The sequence below is a fragment of the Enhydra lutris genome, unplaced genomic scaffold (assembly GCF_002288905.1).
Source record: "Enhydra lutris kenyoni isolate GAN:26980312 unplaced genomic scaffold, ASM228890v2 scaffoldscaffold42, whole genome shotgun sequence".
Lineage (NCBI taxonomy): Eukaryota > Metazoa > Chordata > Mammalia > Carnivora > Mustelidae > Enhydra > Enhydra lutris.
The window spans coordinates 2,030,162-2,054,063 of NW_019154126.1; the positions used below are offsets into that span (position 1 = coordinate 2,030,162).

At 40.7% G+C, this 23,902-nt stretch overlaps 1 protein-coding gene across 1 annotated transcript in view; it reads left to right on the forward strand.

Annotated features, from left to right (window-relative positions):
- Positions 1-23,902, forward strand: part of LOC111155510 (chromosome unknown C10orf67 homolog) — a gene marked incomplete at its 5' end in the record, with an annotated part of 80,575 nt that overhangs the window by 21,955 nt on the left and 34,718 nt on the right. Inside the window, one exon of the mRNA XM_022515683.1 lies at positions 21,634-21,786. Within this exon, the coding sequence (XP_022371391.1) occupies positions 21,634-21,786 (153 nt within the window). The remainder of the gene's footprint in view (positions 1-21,633; positions 21,787-23,902) is intronic.

Sequence of the window (23,902 nt, forward strand, 5' to 3'; positions counted from 1 at the left end):
CTTCCAACACCTCAGAATGTGACTGTGTTTGGAGGTAAGGCCTTTGAAAAAACCATGAGTGGATCTGTGAGGTCATATAAGTGGACTCTTTTCCAGTTTGACTGGTGTCCTTATAAGAACAGGAGATTGGGACACAGGCACATACAGAGGGAATATTCTGTGAGGACATAGGGAGAAGGTGGCCATCTGCAAGCCACGGAGAGAACTCAGCAGAAACCAACTCTGCTGACACCTTGATCTCAAACTTTCAGTCTCTAATATTTTGAGAAAAATTTCTTTTGCTTAAGCCCCTCAGCCTTTGGAGCTGTGCTGTAGCCGCTCTAGCAAACCAACCCAAGAAGGGAGAATGAAGTACACAGACAGCTATAGGCAACTTAAAGATTTGGCAACGAGCTCTAGGCTGGCTTCTGTCTTCCTAATGAAGGCAGAGACGTGACCACAGGCTGAATCTGAAAGAAGGTGGAGGAAGTAAGAGAGAGAAAAGAGAAAATTGGAAAATATTCTGCATTAGAAAAAAATTCCACATTTTTATGTTTTGATGTTTTAATCTGTTTTGTACACATGGTTGGGTCTTTTTTAACTGGCAGACATTAACTTCTTACATACAAATATCTAGTTTGCAAAATTTGATGTAAACTACCTGACTATATAATAATTTATCATTTTTAAATTGCCTTTATTAGGGGCACCTGGGTCGCTCAGTCTGTTAAGCGGCTGACTCTAGATTTCAGCTCAGGTCATGATCTCAGGGTCCTGGAATCGAGCCCTGGAGCCCTGTGTCGGGCCTCATGTTCAGGGGGAGTCTATTTCAGGATTCTGTCTCCCTCTACTTTTGTCCCTCCCCCTGCTTATGCATGCTCTCTTTCTCTCTTTTTCAAATAAATAAATCTTTAAATAAATTTCCTTTATTAAATTTTTAATAGGAACAAAAGAATATTTATAAAATATAATTGCAAAAGAAATCATGGTACAACCAAATACCCATGTAACAACTGCTGTATTTAAGGAAAAAGACATTACCAGTGTGTTTGATATCCTATGTATACCCTTCCCCAGACCCATCTCTACTGCCATCCATGCCCAAAGAGAACCATAATCATGAATTTTGTGCTTAGTAATCCCTCCATTTTTATTTGCACTTAAATTTATAATTCCAAATGAATTATCGAATCTTCCATTTTGAACTTTTCATATATGTATTTATATAACAAATATATAAACATATATACAAAATAATATTGCATGTATGTGTTCTTCTTGACTTTTGTACTGAATTTACGTTTCTGGGACTCATCCTTCTTGATATGTATACCTAGCCCCTGTTCATTGTCACTGCATTATTATTCCCCAATATTCTTATCTGTCACGGTAGTACTATTTGCTGTAATTGCAGTTTTGATTTGTTAAAGTTCTTATACCATCTCATGCGTACATGTACAAGAGTGCTCTTAAAGTATATTCCTAAGAGTAGAATTGTAATTTCCTATTTACTAGAAAATGCCAGAGTCTTCTAAACTAAGTGTAATAAAAGACATTCCCTTCAGCAGTATGTAAAAATATTTGTTACTCTGCTTCTTCACGGAGACTTGATTTCTTCAGACATTTTAGTTTTTGTTGACCTTAGTGGACATGAAACTGTATCTCGTTGTGTTTTCAATCTGAGTTCCCTTGATTATTAATAAGATTAATGACTTTTCCCTATGCGTATTGATTATTCAGATTTCTTATTCTGTGAAGTGCCTGTTTAGGTTCTTTTTTTTGTTGTTGTTATTTGTTTTCTCTAATTAATAAGAGTGTTTTGTTAAACTTAAAAATCAAACTGCCACTTATTTTACCAGACAAAGATGGGGTTTATTTGGGAATAGCAGAGAATGGCAACGCGGGACAAGCAAGTTATGGGAAAACCATAGGCAAATCCACCCAACAAAGGAGAAGAATGCTCTTTTATAGAGGAAACTGGGAAGTTGGGGAGACTTTTAGAAACAAAAAGCCCATTGGAGTAAAGCGAGAGTTCAAAGGATAGTGGCTTTTTAGCGGCTGAGTTGTGACTGTCATGGGCTGGACTGTTTTTTGGGGGGGCAGGCACAGGGAGGAGGAGGAAGCCTTCCTTCTTCCTGCCTGATAGTGAAGTAGTATCCACTTCCAAGGTCTACCTCTTCCTTTTGGATTTGCAATTGGTGGTCACGATGGTGCTGTGTGTGAGCTGCCTGAGCAACCTCCTGACCATTCTACTGAGATTTCCCTTTATTAATTTTCAGTTTTTAAAAAACATGTTATGGGGGCGCCTGGATGGCTCAGTGGGTTAAGCCTCTGCCTTCGGCTCAGGTCGTGATCTCAGGGTCCTGGGATTGAGTCCCGCATCGGACTCTACTCAGCGGGGAGCCTGCTTCCTCCTCTCTCTCTCTCTGCCTACCTCTCTGCCTACTTGTGATCTCTCTCTGTCAAATAAATAAATTCTAAAACAAACAAACAAAAACATGTTATGGGTACTCATCTTTTATTTGTCGTCTTCTCAGCTCTTTGTCTTCCCACTCTTTTTATGGTGTTTTTGATGAAATTCTGCCCCCCCTCAATTTTTTTTATGGTCATGTAGTCAGTCTTTACTCCTTTCCTCATTGTTTTCACATTCTATGTTTTGTTTTTAAAATGCTCCTACGTCTTAAAGTCTTCTAAAATTTTTATATTATTGCCTTTTACACTCAGGTCTTTGATCCACTGGAGTTGATTTTTAGTATTGGTCTGAAAAGCCAGGATTCATTTTTCCCCGTAAGGATAACTGAAAGGTCAAAAAATAATGTATTGAAATAATGTATTGAAAATAATCTGTCACATGTTAGGATTCCATGTGTGTAGCCAGATTTGGGGTATTTTGTTCTGTTCCATTAGTTAGATTACCCTGCCTTGTGGACAAATACCATTGAAACGGATACGTAATTTTAGGTATTTGGTATTAGATAAGCTATCTCATTTTCTTTTCTTCTACAGAAATGGCCTGAATAATCTTTGCTTTTTGTCCTTCCATATACGCTACTAATGTATTTAGTGCTATACTGTATAAATAAACTCACTGAAAATTGTATTGGGTTTGCACTAAAACCTATAGACCATTTTGGGGGGAAATGCATATTTTCCTATAGTTAAGAATTTTTTTCCTCCCAACACTAAATATACAGTCTTTTCTAGCTACTTGACTCCAACAGGATGTCATAGAGGAGGAAACACTTTTTCCTCTATCTTAAAAGTTTCAATGAGCACAATGCAAAAATCAAACTGATAAAAGACAAATTAACAGGAGAGAAAAACAGATTTAATTAAGTGCTATACATTCAAGTTCACAAAGAAATGTGGTTTAAGGAGGCAGCCAGAATTTGGGGGCTTATATGCCATCCCAGAGGGCAACAGAGTTGGAGAAGAGGCTAAACAAAAGAAAAGTTATTTGGGCACTAGGGAGGTAAGTTACAGGAAGGTGACTAGGGAAAGTATGGTCAACAAGTTCAGTAAGATTCATTATACAGATTCAAGTCAGTGTCTTCTCCATTCATAAGAGCTGCTAAGAGTCCTCCTCCACATATGGAAGAGGGAGACACCTTTACAAATGGAAAATTTCCTTATAAATGTAATTTTCCTTTACAAAAGGAGTATTATGCTATTTTTAGGGCTTTTCCTGCCCCTCCTGTTCCTCAGTGGCCTTTGAAATTATCATGCCCAAGTGGCATATTCTGGATTGTCCAAAAATTTGATTCAACTCTGGCACCAACAATGCATAGCTGAGGCAAACCAGCCCCCCCCAATCTCCCCGCCACCCCACGTAAAGGGCTCCATCCCTCAAGACTGCCCCTTTTCAGATGCCAGTTTCAAGTCCCAGTACTTCTGACCAACTGGCTATAAATTTGGTATTCCCCACCTGGCCCCCTCCCACCAAGGTTTGATGATTTCCTAGGACCCCGAGAACTCAACAAAGCAACTTATTACTGCTACGGGTTCATTACAATGGATACAACCCAAAAAGCCCAACAGAAGAGATTTGTAAGGGAGCAAAACTTATTTTCCTTCTTCCCATCTAGGTTTTTAGCTGAGCCCCACCTTCCTCCCCAGTAAATGACAGATTAACAGGAAAAAAAAAAAAAAAACAAATTTAATAATACACACACCTACCATATACATGGGAAGGACCCAGGAACACTAACTCCACAAACTGGCCCAAGCCACCCCCTTAAATACCATCTCCAGCTAAAGACAAAAGAAGATGTTGGGTGGGGAGGAGCCAGTTATGGGAAATCACCAGGCAAAGCCCAGTAAACAAAGTTACGTTTACTGTTATGCAGATTGAAGTCCTTGCCTTATCCATTGATAAGCATTTCTCCTTTCTCGTTTCTCAAGTTTTAGTCACCCTCTTTCTGGTACAGGGAAGGGAACACCCTTACAAATGAAGATTTTCCCCATTGGAGTCTCTTCTGTGTCTTGTGTCTCCAACAGTCTCTTGTCTCTGACAAGTCTCTGACAGAAGAGTAAATTCTCAGTGTTCAAAGCTTCTTCAGTGTCTGCTGTTCTTTTGAAAGTAATCGGCCTAAAATAATCCTTATGCCGAAGAGACGAAGAGATGTATTTTGGGGTGGAAAATTCTGCTCCCCTTCAGATGCTAACACAAGGTACAGGGCAGGGGCTCGAAGCTTCCACGACCTCTCCAGGTGCAGCCCCCTCCCCACTTCTCCAGCTCTCTGGTCCTGCTCACCAGCCCACAACTCTCTGAACACAGTCATTCTAGTCTTCAACAGAGGTTTCATAGCGCAGGACTGAAGAAGTCATTCGGCATTAACTCATTCTCTAGCCCCTTTCCCCTCATTGTTCTCATATAAAAAATATAATCCCATATTTTTAAACCCACTTTTTATTACTATTTTATCCATTTCATTGAGTTTTTGAATATTATTTGTAGTATTTTTTGTGACTAGAAATTCTATTTGACATTCTATGCTCGGTTATTGGTTATTGTTTATGGCTCTTGCTAATTGCTTATAATTTTAGTCCTGTTATTTCTATAAATATATTTAACTATACTTGATTTATATTCTGTGTTTCACCATTTCCATCTTTGAGTGTCTGGTAAGTGCTGGCTTTCAGTCACGTGAGAGACTTTTGGGTTTTATGATTTTTGACTGTGAACTCATATTTCTGTGGGAATTCCTTGAGGCCTAGAACAGAAGTCAGTTTCTGTAGAGATTTGTGTTTGCTTCTGTGGGATTCCTGGATCTGTGACCACTTTAATCTGACTTTAGCTTGAGGCACTTTAGACCACCCAGATGTATGACTTTGGGTCAGAAGCTGTGTAGGACATCTTTCATCTTGTGCTCATAAAAGTCAGAAGAAATGCTTTTCCCCTCTCTGTAGTCAGAGCCAACTTTGCAGACAGAAGGCAGTTTCACTTGGAGTGGGGTGGGGAGGGGTGCACAGTTCAAGGTAGTTCTGGTTTGTTCTTACACTGAAGGAGTGGCCCTTTGGTGTCTCAACCTTAACGAGGAGGCCTCCTATTATTTAGAATTAGAATTACCACTTTGAGGAGGTTGGAGGGGATGTCTCTTCTCTGTGTGGGACAAAGAGATGTAAACCCAAGTTCACGTGTTGGCAGTGCCTGGGGGGAAGGCCAGCTTCAGTGTGCTACACAGCTCTCCGCATTTCTGCATTCACTTGCTTTGAACCTAAGTACCCATTTCTCTGTCAGCTTGTAAGATGCATTTCACCTACCTTATCCAGAGTTTTTGTTGTTTGTAGTGGAAGATTAAGGCAGAATCCCATGATTTTTTTTTTTGAACATGCTTTCCTAATCTTTTGTGTCTTCAACAATTTCTGGGACACTGAGATACATCTAATGTGTATCAAATGCTCAAAAAATATGGCAAAATGGGGCACCTGGCTGGATCAGTTGGAAGAGTATGCAACTCTTGACCTGGGGGGTCATGAGTTCCAGCCCCTCGTTGAGCACAGAGATTACTAAAAATAAATAAATAAACCTTTAAAAAGTGTGGCAGAATAAGTGACTATCACTCTTTATATATCCTTCTTGTACTTCTAAAAGTAGAAAGCCCTGAAATGATTAAATGCATTCTAGTCACCAGTTTTTCATAAACATATTCTGGTTCAATATACTTAGGCATCAGTGTGTTAATTGTAGTTGGTTTATATAATAAAAGAATTGCTTTAATGGTATAAGAGTGATTATTTGAATCTTCCCTTTGGTTGTTGTCATTGCTTTGATCATAACCTCAGACAGCCTGCCTCATCGTGGCCACCCAGTTTGTTGGGGCTCCGTCCTAAGAAAAAACACAAAAAAGTGCTGAAAACAAAACAAAACAAAACAAAACAAGACAACAAACCACAATAACCAAAGAAACACTTGCTTTGAGAGGTAGCTTTGGTTAAGGGATAAATGACTCTGCTGCCCTCTGGAGGCCAATTGAGGATACAGGTACCAAGTCCCTTTTCAGCTATGGAACACGTTTTAAATCTCTTTAACTTTTGAAACAATCTCTCGCATGATATTATCATACTTCATTTGAGACAAAAGAAAAGATTTTTCTAAAACTTACATCTTATTTAGCTGTGTTTGGTTTGGGAAATGTGGGAGCTTAGACTCAGGTAAGAAAACAAATTTCTCTAGGTATTTCAAACACATAGGGATTTTTTTTTTTTTTTTTTAAGATTTTATTTGACAGAGAGACACAGCGAACAGTGAGAAAGAAAAATACAAGCAGGGGGAGTGGGAGAGGGAGAAGCAGGCTTCCTGCCGAGCAAGGATCCCAATGATGCGGGGCTGGATCCCAGGACCCTGGGATCATGACCCAGCCGAAGGCAGACGCTTAATGTCTGAGCCTCCCCGGCGCCCCCAGATAGATTCAATAAAGGGATTTAGGAGCTTATAAAATCCTTGAAAAAGTCAAGGAGATTGTCACTAGTTTTTGAATCAACAAGCAGTTTTTCCATTCCTTTTTTATTCTTCCAGGTAAACTTTAGAATTTTGTTTACTGTTGCCTCAAAAAGGCCCCCTTTGGCATTTTTATTAAAATTGAATGGATTGGAAAATTATTCATAAATTTTGAAAGAAATTTGTATGTTTATAATATTCTGTCTTCCTATTCAAGAATACCTCTTGGGGCGCCTGGGTGGCTCAGTGGGTTAAGCCGCTGCCTTCGGCTCAGGTCATGATCTCAGGGTCCTGAGATCGAGCCCCGCATCGGGCTCTCTGCTCAGCAGGGAGCCTGCTTCCTCTTCTTTCTCTCTACCTGCCTCTCTGCCTGCTTGTGATCTCTCTCTGTCAAATAAATAAATAAAATCTTAAAAAAAAAAAAAAAAGAATACCTCTTGATTCATTTATATCGTATTTTATATATCTCAATGAAGTTTCATAATTTTACTTATGTGGGTTATATTTCTTTTTCATACAACTAAGTCATTCCTAAGTATTATATTTTATGTCCTTAGAATATGGAATCTTTTTTGTCATATTTCAAGAGTATTTTGGTATACATGGAATCCTTTGATTTTTTTTAAGTTATTTATTTATTTAAGTGATGTCTACACCCAACATGGGGCTCAAACTCATGACCCTGAGATCAAGAGTAGCTTATTCTGCTGAGCCAGCCAGGTGCCAGCTTTAAAGGTATAATTTATATTGCATAAAATTCACTCATTTAAAGCATACAGTTAACTGGTTTATAGTATATTTACAGAGTTGTGCAGCCATCACCATAATCTAATTTTAAAACATTTTCATTACCTCTGAAAGAAAGCTTGTACCCATTAGCAGTCCCTCCCGATTCTTCCCTTCCCCTTTTACCCCGCCCCCACTCCAAACCCCTGGCAACCGCTAGTCTACTTTCTGTCCCTACAGATGTACCTATTCTGAACATTTCACAGAAATGGGAGTACAATCTGTGCTGTTTTGTGATTGATTTCTTCACACCAAAATCTTTTGATGTGAGACCTTTGATTTCCATAAATATTGTATCCAACCACTTTGTTGATAGATTTCCAAATGTGGGATCATCAGATCTCTCTCTCTCTCTCTTTTTTTTAATTGAATTATACTCAGCATAACATTATATTAGTTTCAGGTGTGCAACATGATTTAATATTTGCATGTATTGTGAAATGATCACCTCAGTAAGTCTAGTTAACATCTATCACCACATAGTTAGAACTTTTTTCTTGTTGTGGGAACTTATAAGTCTTTTTTCTCTTAGCAACTTTCAAATACACAATAGAGTACTGTGTACTATAGTCGCCGTGCTGTACCTTACTTCCTCAAGACTTAATTTATTTTATAACTGGAAGTTTGTACCTTTTGACCCTCTTCACCCATTTCACCCATTCCCTACACCTTGTCTCTGGCAACCACCAATCCATTCTCTGTATCTACGAGTTCAGTTTTCTTTGCCTTTCTTTTTTTTTTTCTTTTTAAGATTTTATTTATTTATTTGTCAGAGATGGAGAGAGAGTGAGAGAGCACACGCAGGGGGAGTGGCAGGCAGAGGGAGAAGCCGTCCCCCCTCCCTCGCCCCAGCACAGAGCCTGATGGGGTGTGATGATGCCATGCGGGACTCCATTCCAGGAGACTGGGATCACGAGAGGAGCTGAAGACATTTAATGACTGAGCCACCCAGGCACCCCTCTTTGCCTTTCTTTTTTAAACATTTTATTTTAAAGTAATCTCCACACCCACTGTGGGGCTCGAGCCCATAACCCCAAGATTAAAAGTCACATGCTTTACCAACTAAGCCAGCCAGGCACCCCTCCTTTGTTTTTAAGATTCTACATATAAGCGAACTCATGGAATTTATTTTTCTCTTTTCTTTATATTATTTTTATATTTGTTTTTCTCTTTTTCTTTATATTAACCGTAATGCCCTCAAAGTCCATCCATGTTTTTGCAAATGGTAAGATTTTATTCTTTTTCACGTCTGAAGAGTATTTTGTTTTATATATATAATATATGTAACATATAATACTATATATAGCATTTATTATATGTAATATAAATATATATTTATATGTTGTATAATGGTATTTGTTATATATATATATATCTCACATTTTCTTTATCCATTCATGTATCAATGGACACTTAAATTATTTCTATGTCTTGGCTATTATATATAATGCTATAATGAATATTAGGGTGCAGATATCTTTTTGAATGAATGATTTTGTTTCTTTCACATAAATACCCAGAAGCGGAATTGCTGGATCATACTATAGTTCTAATTTTAATTTTTTGAGGAACCTCCATACTGTTTTCCGCAGTGTCTGCACCAGTTTGCATTCCCACCAACAGGGCGCAAGTGTTCCCTTTCCTTCCACATCCTCACCAACACTTGTTATTTCTTATCTTTTTGATACCAGCCATTCTAACAGGTGTGTGCTGATAGTTTGAGTTTGATTTACATTTCCCTGAGGATTAATGATGTTTCATGCACCTGTTGGCCATTTGTATGTTTTCTTTAGAAAAATTTCTATTGACATCCTCTGTCCATTTTTAATAGGATTTTTTTGTTATTGAGTTATATGAGTTTTATATATATATATATAGTATCAATCCCTTATTAGATATATGATTTGCAAATATTTTCTCCCATTCAGTATGTTGTCTTTTCATTTCATTTGATGGTTTTCTTTGCTATTCAAAAGCTTTTTAGTTTGTTGTACTCTCATTTGTTTAATTTTGCCTTTGCTTTCAGTGTTAATCCAAAACATCATCACCAGGACCAATGTCAGGGAACTTACTGCCTATATTTTCTTCTAACAGTTTTATGATTTCAAGTCTTAAGTTCAACTTTGATCAGACATTTTAATAGTTCTTAGTTGATTCATTTGTATCCTCTAAGCACAAATATCTACTCACGGAAAATGACAATATTCATGTCTTAATTTCTCAGTGGTGTCTCTCTCTGTCTTTTACACTAGACAGACATTGCAGAATGATATTAAGTAATAAGATAGTGATCATTCTTTTGTCATTGCTGAATTTGATAGAAATCCATCAGTAACTCATAATTAAGTATAATAATGGCTTTTTGTTTGGAATAATTTGGAGCAGATGGATGGAAGGAGAGTAAGACTAATTAGTCTTTTGAGATGGGCTGTTGGTAGAAATGTAATTGCCTACAGTCTTAGTGTATAGGGTGAGCAAATAAATATAGAATATATGCTTGTGGGGAAGGCTAAAATTATATCAGAAAAGTAGGTCAGTAAAGGGTTAATAAAGCCAGAGGGACTAGATGTTGGATGTTAGGTGTACACAAGACAAATGGGGATCAGGGCTCCAGAGATTAACATAAGAAAAATCAGGCTAGATTGAATGAAACAGGTGAACTAAGTCCTAAGGCTGGGTTCCTCTCTGACCCTAGCACAGTTGTCTGGGTTAATCAGGTCCCCTCACAGAGGCTTGCATGGGATAGAGCCTGTTCCTCTTCCCTGAGTAGGGAAGGGCTAGTTGTTTCTTTGCCTCATCAAGTATAAGAATTAGTGCAAACTGTAAGAAGAGAAATGGGTTGGGGACAGAGTCTTTTGGCACGAATGCGTCAAGGAGGCCAATAACCAGCTTCATACTCCATGTGATGGACGTAGCTCCTGGCAAAGAGGAGAGTCCTGTGACCTTTCTGAAGCTGAAGAATCTGACTCAGACTAAAAAAGGCTTCTTTGCAAAAAAGCATCAAGGTGAAGTTCAAATGAAGAGTGAGAGCCCGGTGAAGGCGACTCTCAGTTCAGACTCTTTGGCATGGAAGATCGTTTAATTTTGCTTTCCCGTTTGGCATGTGCTCACTTCCTGGGCCTCACTGCATGAACTCGGATGCCTTTTCAGATGATGGTCTCCCAGGTCTTTTAAAGAGAATTTTAGAGACTATGAAGCTCTATTCTTCTCCATCTCCATGAGACGGTGAGGATTTTCTTACACACGGGGAAATTTGTGAAGCCCAGAACTGTGCCCAGCAGGCCCTGTAAGTATGTACAGAATCAATGCTGGTGTGTTCTCGCAGGGTTCTTCAAGCAGAAGATGCTCTGTGGGTGATACAGTAGGGGAAGAGAAAACTTCCTGTCGTTCAAAAGCATTGGGCACATTCACACCCTCAGAGTGCTGGGATTATAATAATTGGAATTTCATTTCCTTAAATCAATGCACCACTGTTTCCTTTACCAACAGAGGGCTATGGAATGAAGTCATTACCTTCTTAATGAGTGTTGTTTTCTGTGATGGGATGCGGTTTCTGTTTTCTGGGATGGGTTGGAGGAGAGGGGGAGGTACGGAGAGATGTTTATGTTGAGAAAAGGACCCAGGGCTGTAGAGAGAGCCACGTTCTGTATAGATGGTCTCTGCTGGAACCTAACGTAGCCTGGGCCCATGGTTATTCTTTTGTCTTAGGTGGTGATGGGCATTAGTTACAGAAACATACGTGAAGATGCTTGGGGAAAGTCCCCATTTTCTCTAGGCTGATAATTAATGATAATGAAAGCCGTTATCACGTACTGAGTGATCTGCTATGGGCTTGGCACTGGGCAGAGTGCTCCCTGTGCTGCGTCATGATTTATTTGATTTCTCTGGAAAGACAAAAAAGACAAGTTTAATTCCGGTAGATTACAGAAAAATGCAAACTTTTATATCTAAGCTTTTATTTCAGTGACTTCCTTCTCGGTTCAGCTATCATTGGCATTCTGAAGGAAAGGTGAATGCAGTGAACGCTCCTCTTCCACGTGTTCTCACATGGTTGGAGAAAACACTGACATCCATGCCTTCTCCACTCGGGCTAAGCCCCTAACTCCTTAATGGGTCCTCACAGGAAGAAAGTTCCAGACTCCTCAGCGTCCTGCTCGCTGCCTTAAAATGTTCTGTAGTTTCCTAGCCCCCTCATAACAGGCAGGATAAACATGTAATGAGAACCACCAGGAGTGTTTCCCTGGTGACTGTGAGAAAAGTCAAACCCCTTGGAACACAAAAGGAAGTTAGTTCCCCTCAGTCTCGTGCCCGGCCACGGTGGCCTAAAGCAGACCTCAGGTTCCTCATTTTTTTACATATATTTTCCATAAAATACAAAGGATGCCATTTTACTTAATTAACTTATTTATTTTAGTATTTATTTTAAGGTATTTTAGAAGTCACAGGTCTTCTAGTTCTACAGAGATGTAATTGACCTGCAGCTCTCCATGAGTTTAAGGTGTGACCTGTGTATATTTCAAATCAATTACCACAATAAGTTTCATTAACATACATCTCCTCATATAGTTATAAACTTTTTTCTCCCTTGTGATGAGAACTTTTAGGATCTATTAGCAACATCCGCATATACCGTATGGTGGTGTTAACTACAGTCCTCACGTTGTACATTACATCCCCAGCGCTTATTTATCCTACAGCTGGAAGTTTCTGCCCTTTAACCATCTTCCTCGACTCCCCCCGCCACCGCCACTCATAGACATTTCTTAAGTAGTGAGCCAAATATATGCTACATTTCAGATACACATGTAATGAACCTGAAGAAAAACAACAAAAACAAAAATGCATAAAATGTCAACATTAAAAACATAGTTCTAACATAGGGGCACCTGGGTGGCTCAGTCAGTTGAGTGTCTGCTTTCAGCTCAGGTCATGATCTCAGGGTCCTGAGATCGAGCCCCACTTCTGTCTCCTTGCTCAGCGGGGAGTCTGCTTCTCCCTCTCCTTCTGCCTCTCCCCCTGCTCCTATTCTCTCTCTCTCTTTCTCTCTCTCTCATACTCACTCTCTCTTTCTCAAATAAATAAATAAAACCTTTAAAATAAACTATTAGCAGATAGAATATGTGTAGCTCAAAATATAAGCTATACTACAAAAGATAGAAGAATATGTAATCAGTCTTTAAAAACAAAACAAAACATGATGTTTAAAAAAAAAAAAAAGCGTCAATTGTTTCATCATTTAAGCCAGAGACAATTTCTGCGCCAAGTTTTTTACCTTCCCAGGTAAATTGTCTGATTATCTTTAACGGGGTGAATGGAAAACTGTTGTAAGTTAACTTCCCCATCACATAATCACATCTCTTCTTTGCTGACTGCGAAGAGATCATTGCAAACAGTGCGTTGTCTGTTTTGCAGGACTGCAAGCCTTTTATGGATAGCAAGTGTTTGTTCCAAGAAAAGCATCTCCGGTTTGTCCTCTTCTTTACTTAGTCAAATATAGATGAAGATTTGATGCAGAATTACCCAAACCCATTTCAAGGCTGTTAAATATGCATTTGTTAAAATGATAAAATGTTAACATTGTTTTTAAAAGTCTTTGAACTGGGAAAGCATTTATTCTCTCAATAGAAGCCTTGCTTTGTCAACTGGCATGTTCTTAACGGCTCTTGAAGGTGGGAGACGTGTCGAAGAACCATTATCTAATGAGGGCACTAATTTTAGGTCCCAAATTTTAATGCAGCAAATACTGTTTGGTGGTTAAGTGATTTTCATTTCAGATTTTTTTTTAAGATTTTATTTATTTGACAGACAGAGATCACAAGTAGGCAGAGAGGCAGGCAGAGAGAGAGGGGGAAGCAGGCTCCCCCCTGAGCAGAGAGCCCAACATGGGGCTCAATCCCAGGACCCCGAGATCATGACCTGAGCCGAAGGCAGAGGCTTAACCCACTAAGCCACCCAGGTGCCCCTCATTTCAGATTTTTTTAAAGTCCTACTAACAGTATTGTGCAATGAAATACCAACATTTTAGTATTTGGAGGGGATTAAATTCTCTGGACTCTGACTTAGGAAACGAAGATGGGACTCTGCCCAGGGCAGGGTGCATCTCCTCAGACAGGGAGGAACGTCTTCTCTGGAGGACGGTCAATGGCCTAAAGGAGGCTTTATGCTGAGGAGAGGGTGGGAGAGAAAACTGTCTGGTGAAATGGGAAAAAAACTAACATGAAGAGTTACAAAATAAGTTTATGAGTTACATGAGTTACAAAATAAGTCCCCGCAGACTCAACCACGACACAAAGCTTACAACGTATCTTCCCCCTCACTCCCGCACCGCACCCCGAGTCTCCTGGTCTCAGATGTCAGTGGCACAGTCCAGCTGGTCTGGGAAGCTAGCGGTCACTCCTTGTGCTGGACGCCACAGTCTGGCCTCCGGGGTTCACACCTGTGTCATCACCCTCCTCACCTCCTTGAGAGTGGGTGGGATGTGGGCCTTGCCTCTAACCACAGCTTACAGCCAAGGTGCCGGATGATTCTATCTCCTAAGAGTGTAGCTCCCGTCTTGCTGAGTCTCTCTCTCTCTCTCCTTTGCTGGCTTGGAGAAGCAAGAGGTCATGTTGGGGAGCCCCAACATTTGGAGGTAAAGAATGGCAGGCAGCCTCCAACGAGGGCAGCCTCTGGCTGACAGTGGGAAACTAAAGCCCTTGGTCCTCCAGGCGCAGGGACATGAATCCTGAGTGAACCACCTGAGTGAACGTGAAAGCAAAATCCTTTCCCAGTTAAGCCTCCACCAAGACCCAAAGGACACTTGGATGGCAGCAGGGGAACCCACCCAAGCCGTTCCTGGATTCCCGCCCCACAAAAACTAAGAGAATGCATGTGCATTTTAAGCCAGTAAGTTTGTGGTAAAGCTGTGTGTTTGTGACAAGGCAGAGATACAAAATACACCCTAGTTTTCAGTGAGTCATCAAATTCTGCCACTTTTTTACTTCCTAAGTCCATCTTTTTTTAAGTTCTTCCACAGAAAGAACTAGGTCAGGCAGTCAGCTTGCTTCCCATCTGGTCTCCGTACTTCTGTGTCTCCCCGGACAAGTGACTGGTTCTTCAAAAACATAAATCCCTTCACATCCTGCCCCCTTTTGAAACCTTTCAGCACCTTCTCCAGAACTGTAGGATGATGTCTAAGCCTTTAGCAGGGCCCAGAAAGACCCTTGCATTTCTCCACTCTTATCTCCTTCCACTTCTTGGTGAAAAATTTACCAATCCTGAAATACTTGCTATCACCTGCCTCCCTCTGCGTGCCTCAAGTTACTAGTCACCTCCCTGGAATTTTCCCAGAAGGTTCCTTCTTGCTGGAATGCTCTTTCTTTCCCAGAGAATCAACATGCTGAATTATATCACAATTACCCACTTGTGGATTGGTCTGTGCTCTAGAATCTTTGTTCCCATGGACCGGGACTAAGCTGTATTCGTCTTCGTACTCTGGTCCTAGCAGAGAGCCTGACGCGTCATGGATAGTCAATGAACGTTCTCTGAATAGAGGGCCTGAACATAACCAAGAAAGGTGCTGAAGAACTTGATTTATGCCATCGTACTCGAGACAGATCATGGTTCTCAGTGGAAAGGTCCTCGAACATGGCAGTGCATGATGTCATGGACTTGAACTGTTTGTTGTACTCGGTTGCTGAGTCATCTATGCATTGTCTGATTTTGTAGCAGAGACAAAAGCAGTCCTGGCACTCAAGTTGTTCATAATCTAGTGGCCACAAGAGGTCAGAAAGAAAGTAAAAGGGCGCTAGGGTGGCTCAGTCGCTTAAACGTCTGCCTTCTAAGCACCTGAGTTTGACTCAGGTCTGGATCCCAGCGTCCTGGGATTGAGTCCGGCTTTAGGCTCTCTGCTCATCGGGGAGTCCACTTCTCCTCTTTCCCATCCCCCTGCTTGTGTTCTCTCTATCCCTAGCTATTTCTCCCACTGAAATAAATAAATATAGTCTTTGGAAGGAGGGGGAGAGAGAGAGAAAGAGAAACAGAGAGGGAGAAAGGAAGGAGAAAAGGGAAGGTGAAGGGGAGGGAAGGGAGGGAGGAAGGAAGGAAGAAAAAGAAAGGGAAGGAGGGAGGGAGAGAGAGAAAAAGAAAGGAAAGGGAAGGAAGGAAGGAAAAGAAAAGAAAAGGGAAAAAAGAAAAAGAAGAAAGAGGAAAGAATACTCAGCAATTATGATCCATAATTGAGGTTTGCCCCGATGGGTGCCCAAGTCTTCCGGGGGAGTTCAGAGTAGTTAAGAGAGCTTTTCGGGATGAGGTGATTCCTGAGCTAAGCCTTGAAGGATTGTGACTATTTGGCAAGTTGACTATTTGGGAGGGATGAGAGGAACCAGAGACGGGCCCATTTCACAGAACAGAGGCATTCAGGGGTAAGGCAGTGGGGGAGCTACAGGTAGTGTGGTGAGGCTGGAGGACAGGGGACTGGAGAGGGTGGTGAGAAGGGATGCAGGAAGTGAGCCCAAGGAATTAGTACTTTATGTTGAAGACATCCAAGAATCATTGTAGAATTCTCAGCAGTTTTCGTGACATGCATGGATTTGCCACCTTGAAAGATAAATATTATTGCAGTGTTTATGATGCGTGATAATACCGCTCTTCCCCACCCAGGTTGTGGACAAGTTGAAAAAGAAAGTCAGGGCGCCGGCAGATGGAGATCATCTGCTTTCCTGAGAAAGCTGCCTGCCTAGCGCTAACTCTCAGGGCTTGGCAGACTTGACTCCGTCAGAGGCCAGCACTGGGCTGGGCGGGTCTCTTCCTGCCAGGACAGAGCACGCATTCCTGCAGTGTTGGCCCCAAAGAGAAAGGGGGGAGTATGGGGATGCCCCAAATGTGATCAAGTTTCCTCTTCCAAGGTCAGAACTCAGTGGAGGGTGTTACTTCACATGGAAGGAAACAAGATTTCCCGGATTTTTCTTTCCTGCTTTTTTTTTTTTTTTAAATACATTGAACTTCATCATTTAGCCCATGATCAGTTAGCTGTGTATCTGAGCCCTGGGGAGAAGAAAACTCTGCTCCCACCTTTATGATGCATTCCCCCAATACCCAGCCCTTCTCTGGGGATCCTGATGCTGGTGCCTTGGGAGAATTGGTAACCGGTTAGAGGAGTGCATGATTTACCTTGAACAGCAAGGTCACTCTGTATCTAATACTAAGAACTCACTTTCTGGTCTGTTTCTCACCCCAGATTATATCCAGCTGTGTTGTTCAATATTATTGATCAAGAGGTTTTGCCTGCGAGACCAAATGGCATCATAAAATTATTCTAATAATACAAAGCCAATGGTTATGCCAGAAGTTTGAATACCAACTCTTCCTGACTTTCAAATACTGAAGGAAAAATTAAAATACAAATATTAATTCTTCTTACGGGACCAAAGGAATTAAAATCCAAAATAAAGTTTTCTTGCCATTGTGAATGAAGAGACCAGAGACGTGCTTCTGCCTTTCCTGTCCCATTGCCTGCATCAGAGGCGGCTCTTGGTGGCACAGTGTGGTCAGGAAATGGGTTCCATGATGGGAGAACCGAGCAAACACATCAGTGTGTCAAGCCTTTTGGGAGCCAGCTTCCCTGCTGCCAGGGGGATGATGCTATGCAGAGATGAGAGGCTGTAATGAATGTCATGGTGTTGGGTTGGAACTCGAGGTGTCGGTATGAGTTTATGGTATTTAGATGTAGATATTATATTAGTCAGGATTCTCCAGAGAAACAGAACTAGTGTGTACAGAGAGCAGGAGAGAGGAAAAGACAGACACCGATTTCAAGGCATTGGCTCACACCATGATGGGGGCCTGGCAAGCTTGAAATCTGCAAGGTAGACCAGCAGACCAGAGATCTCGGGAAGCGTTGACGTTGCAGCTCAAATCCGAACCAGTCTGCTGACAAAATTCCCCCTCGCTCCCGGACCTCAGTCTTTCTCCAAAGACCTTCAAGTGATGGGATGAGGCCCATCGACGTAATGGAGGGTAATCTGCTTTACTCGGTCTATCGATTTTAATAATCTCACCAAAGGGGGGAAAAAATACTTCCACAGCAACATCTAGACTGGTGTTTGGTCAAATTTCTGGGTACTTGGAAAGACAGCCAGTTTCAGCTCCTCTCCTCCATCACAGGATGCCATGTCCAAGGGAGGCCACAGCTGGGGAGGACAGGAATCTTGATGGGTAAGAGGAGGCTGGACTGAGATATGGGGCATTTTATTCATTCATTTATTCAATCTTTCATTTATGGCTTTTGCTTTCTTCCTATCTTTCTTTCCTTTATCCAGTTTTGTTGTTATTATTTAAGAGTTTAAAAAAAAAAAAAAGCTGTGGCATTTTCCAGAGGGTTCTTGTAAGAGGTAAGAAACATGAGACGGGAGACCAGATTTGAGGGGTGGTGAAGAAAAACACAAGGGCCTTCCGCTTCATCCCCTCGTGAGTCCAGCTCGTTCAATAAACATTGGTCGAACATCAGAAACATTCCTGGAGGTGAAGAGACATGAATCCAATGTGTTTGGGCCTTACAGTTATTTTATGAAATGTCAGAAGTAAAACTTCTCGTTCTTCCAAGGAACGGCATGACCCTCCCTGCCCTGAAGTCTGGAGGGACCGAGCCCTCCCTAAAGGCAGGCTCGCTCACGTTACAGTGGGGAGGACTTGGCCAGCTTGTCGGAAGCATCTTTATTTTGGTGACTCTTAAAAGTAAAATAGGGGCGCCTGGGTGGCTCAGTTGGTTAAGCCTCTGACTCTTGGTTTCGGCTCAGGTCATGATCTCAGGGTCTGAGACTGAATCCCGTGTGAGGCTCTGCCCAGCGAGGAACCTGCTTGAGATTCTCTCCCTCTCTCTCTGTCCCTCCCCCTCCCACTCTCTCTCTTTAAAAATAAGTGAATAAATAAGTCTTTAAAAGTAAAATCCGGAGCGCCTGGGTGGCTCAGTGGGTTAAGCCTCTGCCTTCTTCGGCTCAGGTAGTGATCCCAGAGTCCTGGGATCGAGCCCTGCATGGGGCTCTCTGCTCAGCAGGGAGCCTGCTTCCTGCTCTCTCTCTGCCTGTCTCTCTGCCTACTTGTGAGCTCGCTCTCTCTCTCTCTCTCTCTGTCAAATAAATAAATAAAATCTTAAAAATTAAAAAAAGGTAAAATCCATCATTTTCAGAACATAAAAAATTAGTGAACAAATAAGCAAATAATAGATGAAGTGACCCATGAGGGATGTTGACAAGATACAGAAAGAACACAGCAGTGGAGGGCAGGTGGGCAGATGGGGTGCCAAGGCTTCCCAGGGCTAGTGGCATCTGGGTTTGAACGACAAGACAGAACAGAAGTCAAATGCTAGAGGCTAACACAGGGAACCGATTGTGTTGTAGACACAAAATGGTTTAGGTGAATTGTCTTACTTAATTCTCAGAGCACACTTTAGGTACTGCTATTAATCCCATTTTACAGATAGTAAGACTGAGGCCCAGGGCACTAAGTGAGAGCTGGTTTGCCGACGCAAGCGATCCTGCTCTACACGGTCAACCCTGTTCTTTGACGTCACTCCATTTAAAAAGCTGGAACTGTCATGTGGATTGTTTTGCTTTTACTCTTTCCCACTGTACTGCAGAATCATATGCTGATTTTTACAGTACTGCAACATAGGCCCATCAGTGTTCTGCTCCTAGCTTGACTCTCAGTTCTCCTTTGGTCTCATACTCTCCTCAGCTGACCAGTGTTCATCATACATCAGGGAACAATTTTAGTCTGTAACTCTAACTTTGAAATAGAATATTAGGTGTATTAGCAGATGTGATTAGGTTTTACTACGTTCCTTGTATGTGCATGTGCTCAAATATGTTAGCAGTGAACACATAAAACCAGAATCATGCTGTAATTCTCAAAAGAGTTCGAAATGGACAATATGATTTTACACATTAGGGTTGAAAACGAGTTTTATATGCCAGAAGTAAGTGAGTAACAGCATTCATTTTGGAAGCGTTTCTTCCCTGTCTGGTGTCGTGACCCGGTTCTGCAGAGCACTGAGTGCAAATGGGGAAGCACTTCTACACTAGCAAATGGAAATAGGAAAGCTAATCTGTAAAACTACTAAAGAGATCAATGGAAGTTCTAAAACTATTTTGAGTTCTCAGTAAAAGGGCATATAATTAGAATTGAGTGTTTTCAAAACATATATCATAAATAATATCATATGAAAAAAAATCACTTTGAATGGTGATCAAAACATGCTGATTCAGGGGTGCCTGGCTGAGTACATTGGTTAAGCATCTGTCTTCGGCTCAGGTCATGATCCCAGGGTCCCAGGATGGAGCCCCTCTTCTGGCTCCCTGGTTTAGCAGGGAGAGTGCTTCTCCTTCTCCCTCTGCACCGCACCCACCCACCCCCGCTCATGCATTGTCTCTTGCTTTCTCTGTCTCAAGTAAGTAAACAAAAATTTTTAAAAATAAAAAATAAATTTAAAAAGGCTGTGAACATGCTGATTAAAACAAAAAGAAAATACTGTGTTCATATATTGTCATAGTAAGACTCAGAAAATATACAGTGATTCAGGGAATGTAGTAAAACAAACATCCTCATCCTCAAGGTAGAATATAAACCACACAATCTTTTCGAAAATAAATTCGTAAAGTGAATCAAGACCATTAAAACATTTGCATGCTCCGGCCAGGAATTCTACTTCTAAGGATCTATGCCAAGAAAAAAGATCAGAAGTGTGGACAGAGGTGTAGGTATAAAGACACGGTATGGTAAAAAACATAAAAAAAAAGTATATATATATATACATATATATATATATAAAATGGCATTTCTATAGAGCAGAATGTGGTATAACCATCAGTAATTACTCTTATGTAAAATGTTAATGACATGGGGGATGCTAATGGTATAAGGTCAAATGAATTAAATCTTTTTTTAAGAGAGAGAGAGAGAGAGGGTGAGTAGGGGAGGGGCAGAGGAAGAGGGAGAAGGAATGCCAGGCAGGCTCTGTGCCCTGTACAGAGCCTGATGTGGGACTCGATCTCACCACCCTGAGATTATGACTCAGTAGAAATCAAGAGTCATAGCTTAACGGACAGAGCCAAATGAATTAAATGTGAAATGAATTAAAATAGAGGCAATACCCTATGTGATATACAGTATCAACTAATATACAAATTCATTTAAAACCAATTTGAGAGTGTATTTTTTTCATTTAATTTCTATTTGATCAGTGTTATCAAAAAAGTTTATTCGATTTCTTTTAAGAAAAAAAATAACCATATTTTTGTTCATGCGGAGAGAACTGAATGATATGTTAGAATTACATTATTTTAGAATGGTTATGCATATAGACCCTGAAGTTTACTTTCTTACACCTAGTGGTTCATTATCCAAAACTTTGCATGGAAAAAAAAATTCTATTTTAATGCATCTTCCTCTGCTTTGGTCTCAGTTTCCTAAGTTTTCAAATGAAGCCTAGTCCGTCTAGATTAATGGTCTGCAAAGCTTTTCTGTGGAAAAAAGGAATGATACGGTACTTATCTCCACATCTCCATACCAAACCACTGGGGGAATTAGTTGCACCATTGAAACTTACTTCTGTTTTTACATATTCAAATTTTTGTTATCTTCCTTTCTAGGGCGAGATCCAAGTAGGACATTCACAACCATGCTGTGAATTTACAATTAAGGTTTACTGTGATTACTTGCGTGGCCCATGCAGTTAGAGTACCCCATTGTGCTTTGTGTTTTATAGGAGCATAATGTGCTATATTCTGTGGCACTTTAGCATATCATTCAATATAAATATAGTTATTTCCTGAAAATTGTGTGCAAGTTACAAAAATCAAATAACTTACAAGACTGTTGCTTAAATAAAACATGAACTAGTTTCTGATGGTGCTTGCTTAGTGTCTGATTTTTAATCCTGCTTTCCCCCCTAGCAATTCTTTGAGGTGGAAGAAGAGGCTTTTGTGCATGAATCAACTAGCATCAAAATGAGTGTTTTGTTAAAAAAACTGAAGGACAGAGAAGAAGTTATTAAGGAATTAAGAGAAGAACTAGATCAATACGAAGAGTCTAGACTTCAAAAATTTGTAAGTTTCAAAGCAATGAATAATTTACTTTAATATATATACATAAAGTTATAACTTTCCAAAAGTTTGGGTCAAGGGTAAAGGAAATACAAGTGGTATATCTTGGGTATCTCTCCACAACATCAGCCAGTCCAACCCTTTTCTCCTCAAGACATAGTCCAGAAAACCCATCATCATTAATAGGAGCCATACGATTGTTCTCAATTTTTATTTATAATAGAAATAAAATAACCTATTTCCCACTGCAGAAATTGTCCTACTCTAGAAGAGCATGTAGACTTTTGTTTTAATTTTGAAGACTCCAGCCCCGTTTTGCTGTTTAGCGATCTCTCCATGTCAGAGGCTTCCAGGAAATGCCATAGAACAGGAGGACCTTTAAGGAACATTCTTGAAGGGTTTTCCCCTAGTTCGCCTGCTTCAGAGGAAGCCAGAAGGTGGTTTACTACTTGGACAAAAGGACGGGTGGGAACAGAAATGGAAGGAGAGAGCAAGGAGAGGCTTAACTCCTGTCAAGGAGGAGAATTTTAAGGGCTCTGGAAAGTGTGGACACTGAAAGTGAATTCGTTTTCATCTCAAGTCAGCTTTGAGCCACTGGCTGTGGCCCAGCCACAGTTCAGAGCCACAGAAGAGTCTTTATTATTAGATTCTAAGATCAAGAAGCTGATTGAGTCGGAGAGGCTAGAAGAGAGGCCAGAGGAATAACGGTCTTTTGAATGCCAACTGGCAGGCACCACGTGCCTCATCAGTGGTACCTCTTCTCATCTCCTGGCTCAGTTTACGGAGGAGGAAGCAGAGACAGGGTGATTAAGTTACTCTTCCCAGGCACACAGCTAGTACATGGTGAAGATCGCATGGGAACCAGGTCCCGGCTGAAACCTGAAGCCCACAAAAGAATGTGGAGCTCTATGCTCTACAATAAGATGTCAAGGTCGTAATTTTCCAAATTAACTAGTTGGTAGGTATATATAAAATAGACTCTAATATTATACTATTATAATGTATGTATATTATTATTATTATAGGTATATACATATCCATGTAAATATTGACACATGCATAGATATGCACAGAAAAGGTCTGAAGAATTATATATCCAAATGTCAACACTAGGAGGAAACACTTACACGTTGCCAGTCCCTTTAAGAACAATCGACAGTTTACCTAAATCTCACACTAGTAATCTTATTTACAACTCCAAGTTTAGAAGAGATAAGGAATTCACTTGTCTCATCCTGAAGGATTTTGTTTACTAATTGGTGAAGAAGTGTTTAGTTTGTATAATCTATTAGAATTATTTATGTTCTTAAAAAAACCTGAGTATCTCCTAAGTAATATAATATTAACTGTTGATAGCATAGATCTAATAAAATTAAATACCCTTTTTACATGTTCTGATTGCTATGGAAGAGGCATTTCCAGTTTTCACGCTTACTTTAACCTTTTCCTGGGTCTAAATCCAGCCTTATGTTTTGGAGACAATAATTTAATAGAAAGGACTAAAACAACTATAATAGTTTTTGGCTTTTAATCCTGTCTTGATCAAAGATATCCAGCCCAGAAGGGCAGGGTGATGTTGGTCCATTTATTTCCCATTTGTGACATGCGCAGGTACCCGCCTAGCTAAAAGAAATAGTTGTGAGAAGGATGCCTGTTGTATTGAACGTGAATTGCTTTGAGTTCTTTGAGGAAAGCTGAGTATGTAAATCCCAGTTATCATTACGAGGAAATAACACAAGTCCCTGTGACTGACTAGTTTACGTTCTGTGAAATGCTCTGAACAGACCTCAGACCTCAGGACCTGTTCAGACCAACCCCGATTCGGTAACTGAGCTCCTGACACTAATCCATGAGGTCCGTCTTGTAATGCTTATATCTCTAAGTATCCTCAACCTGGCCATTGTTCCCTTTGACATCCTCTCTCTGAGGATGAAGATGGGTAGTGGCTTCGCAAGGACAAGGGAAGTGGGGGGCTCCATGCTGCTCTTGTATCAGTAGGGTGTTCCCTGGCTCAGGAGGGCGTCCTGAACACCCTGGTCATTCCACTATAATTTGTCCCCAGGGAGACCACATCACAATTTCTGTAAACACCTTAAGATCTGAGGGAGTTGAGATACTC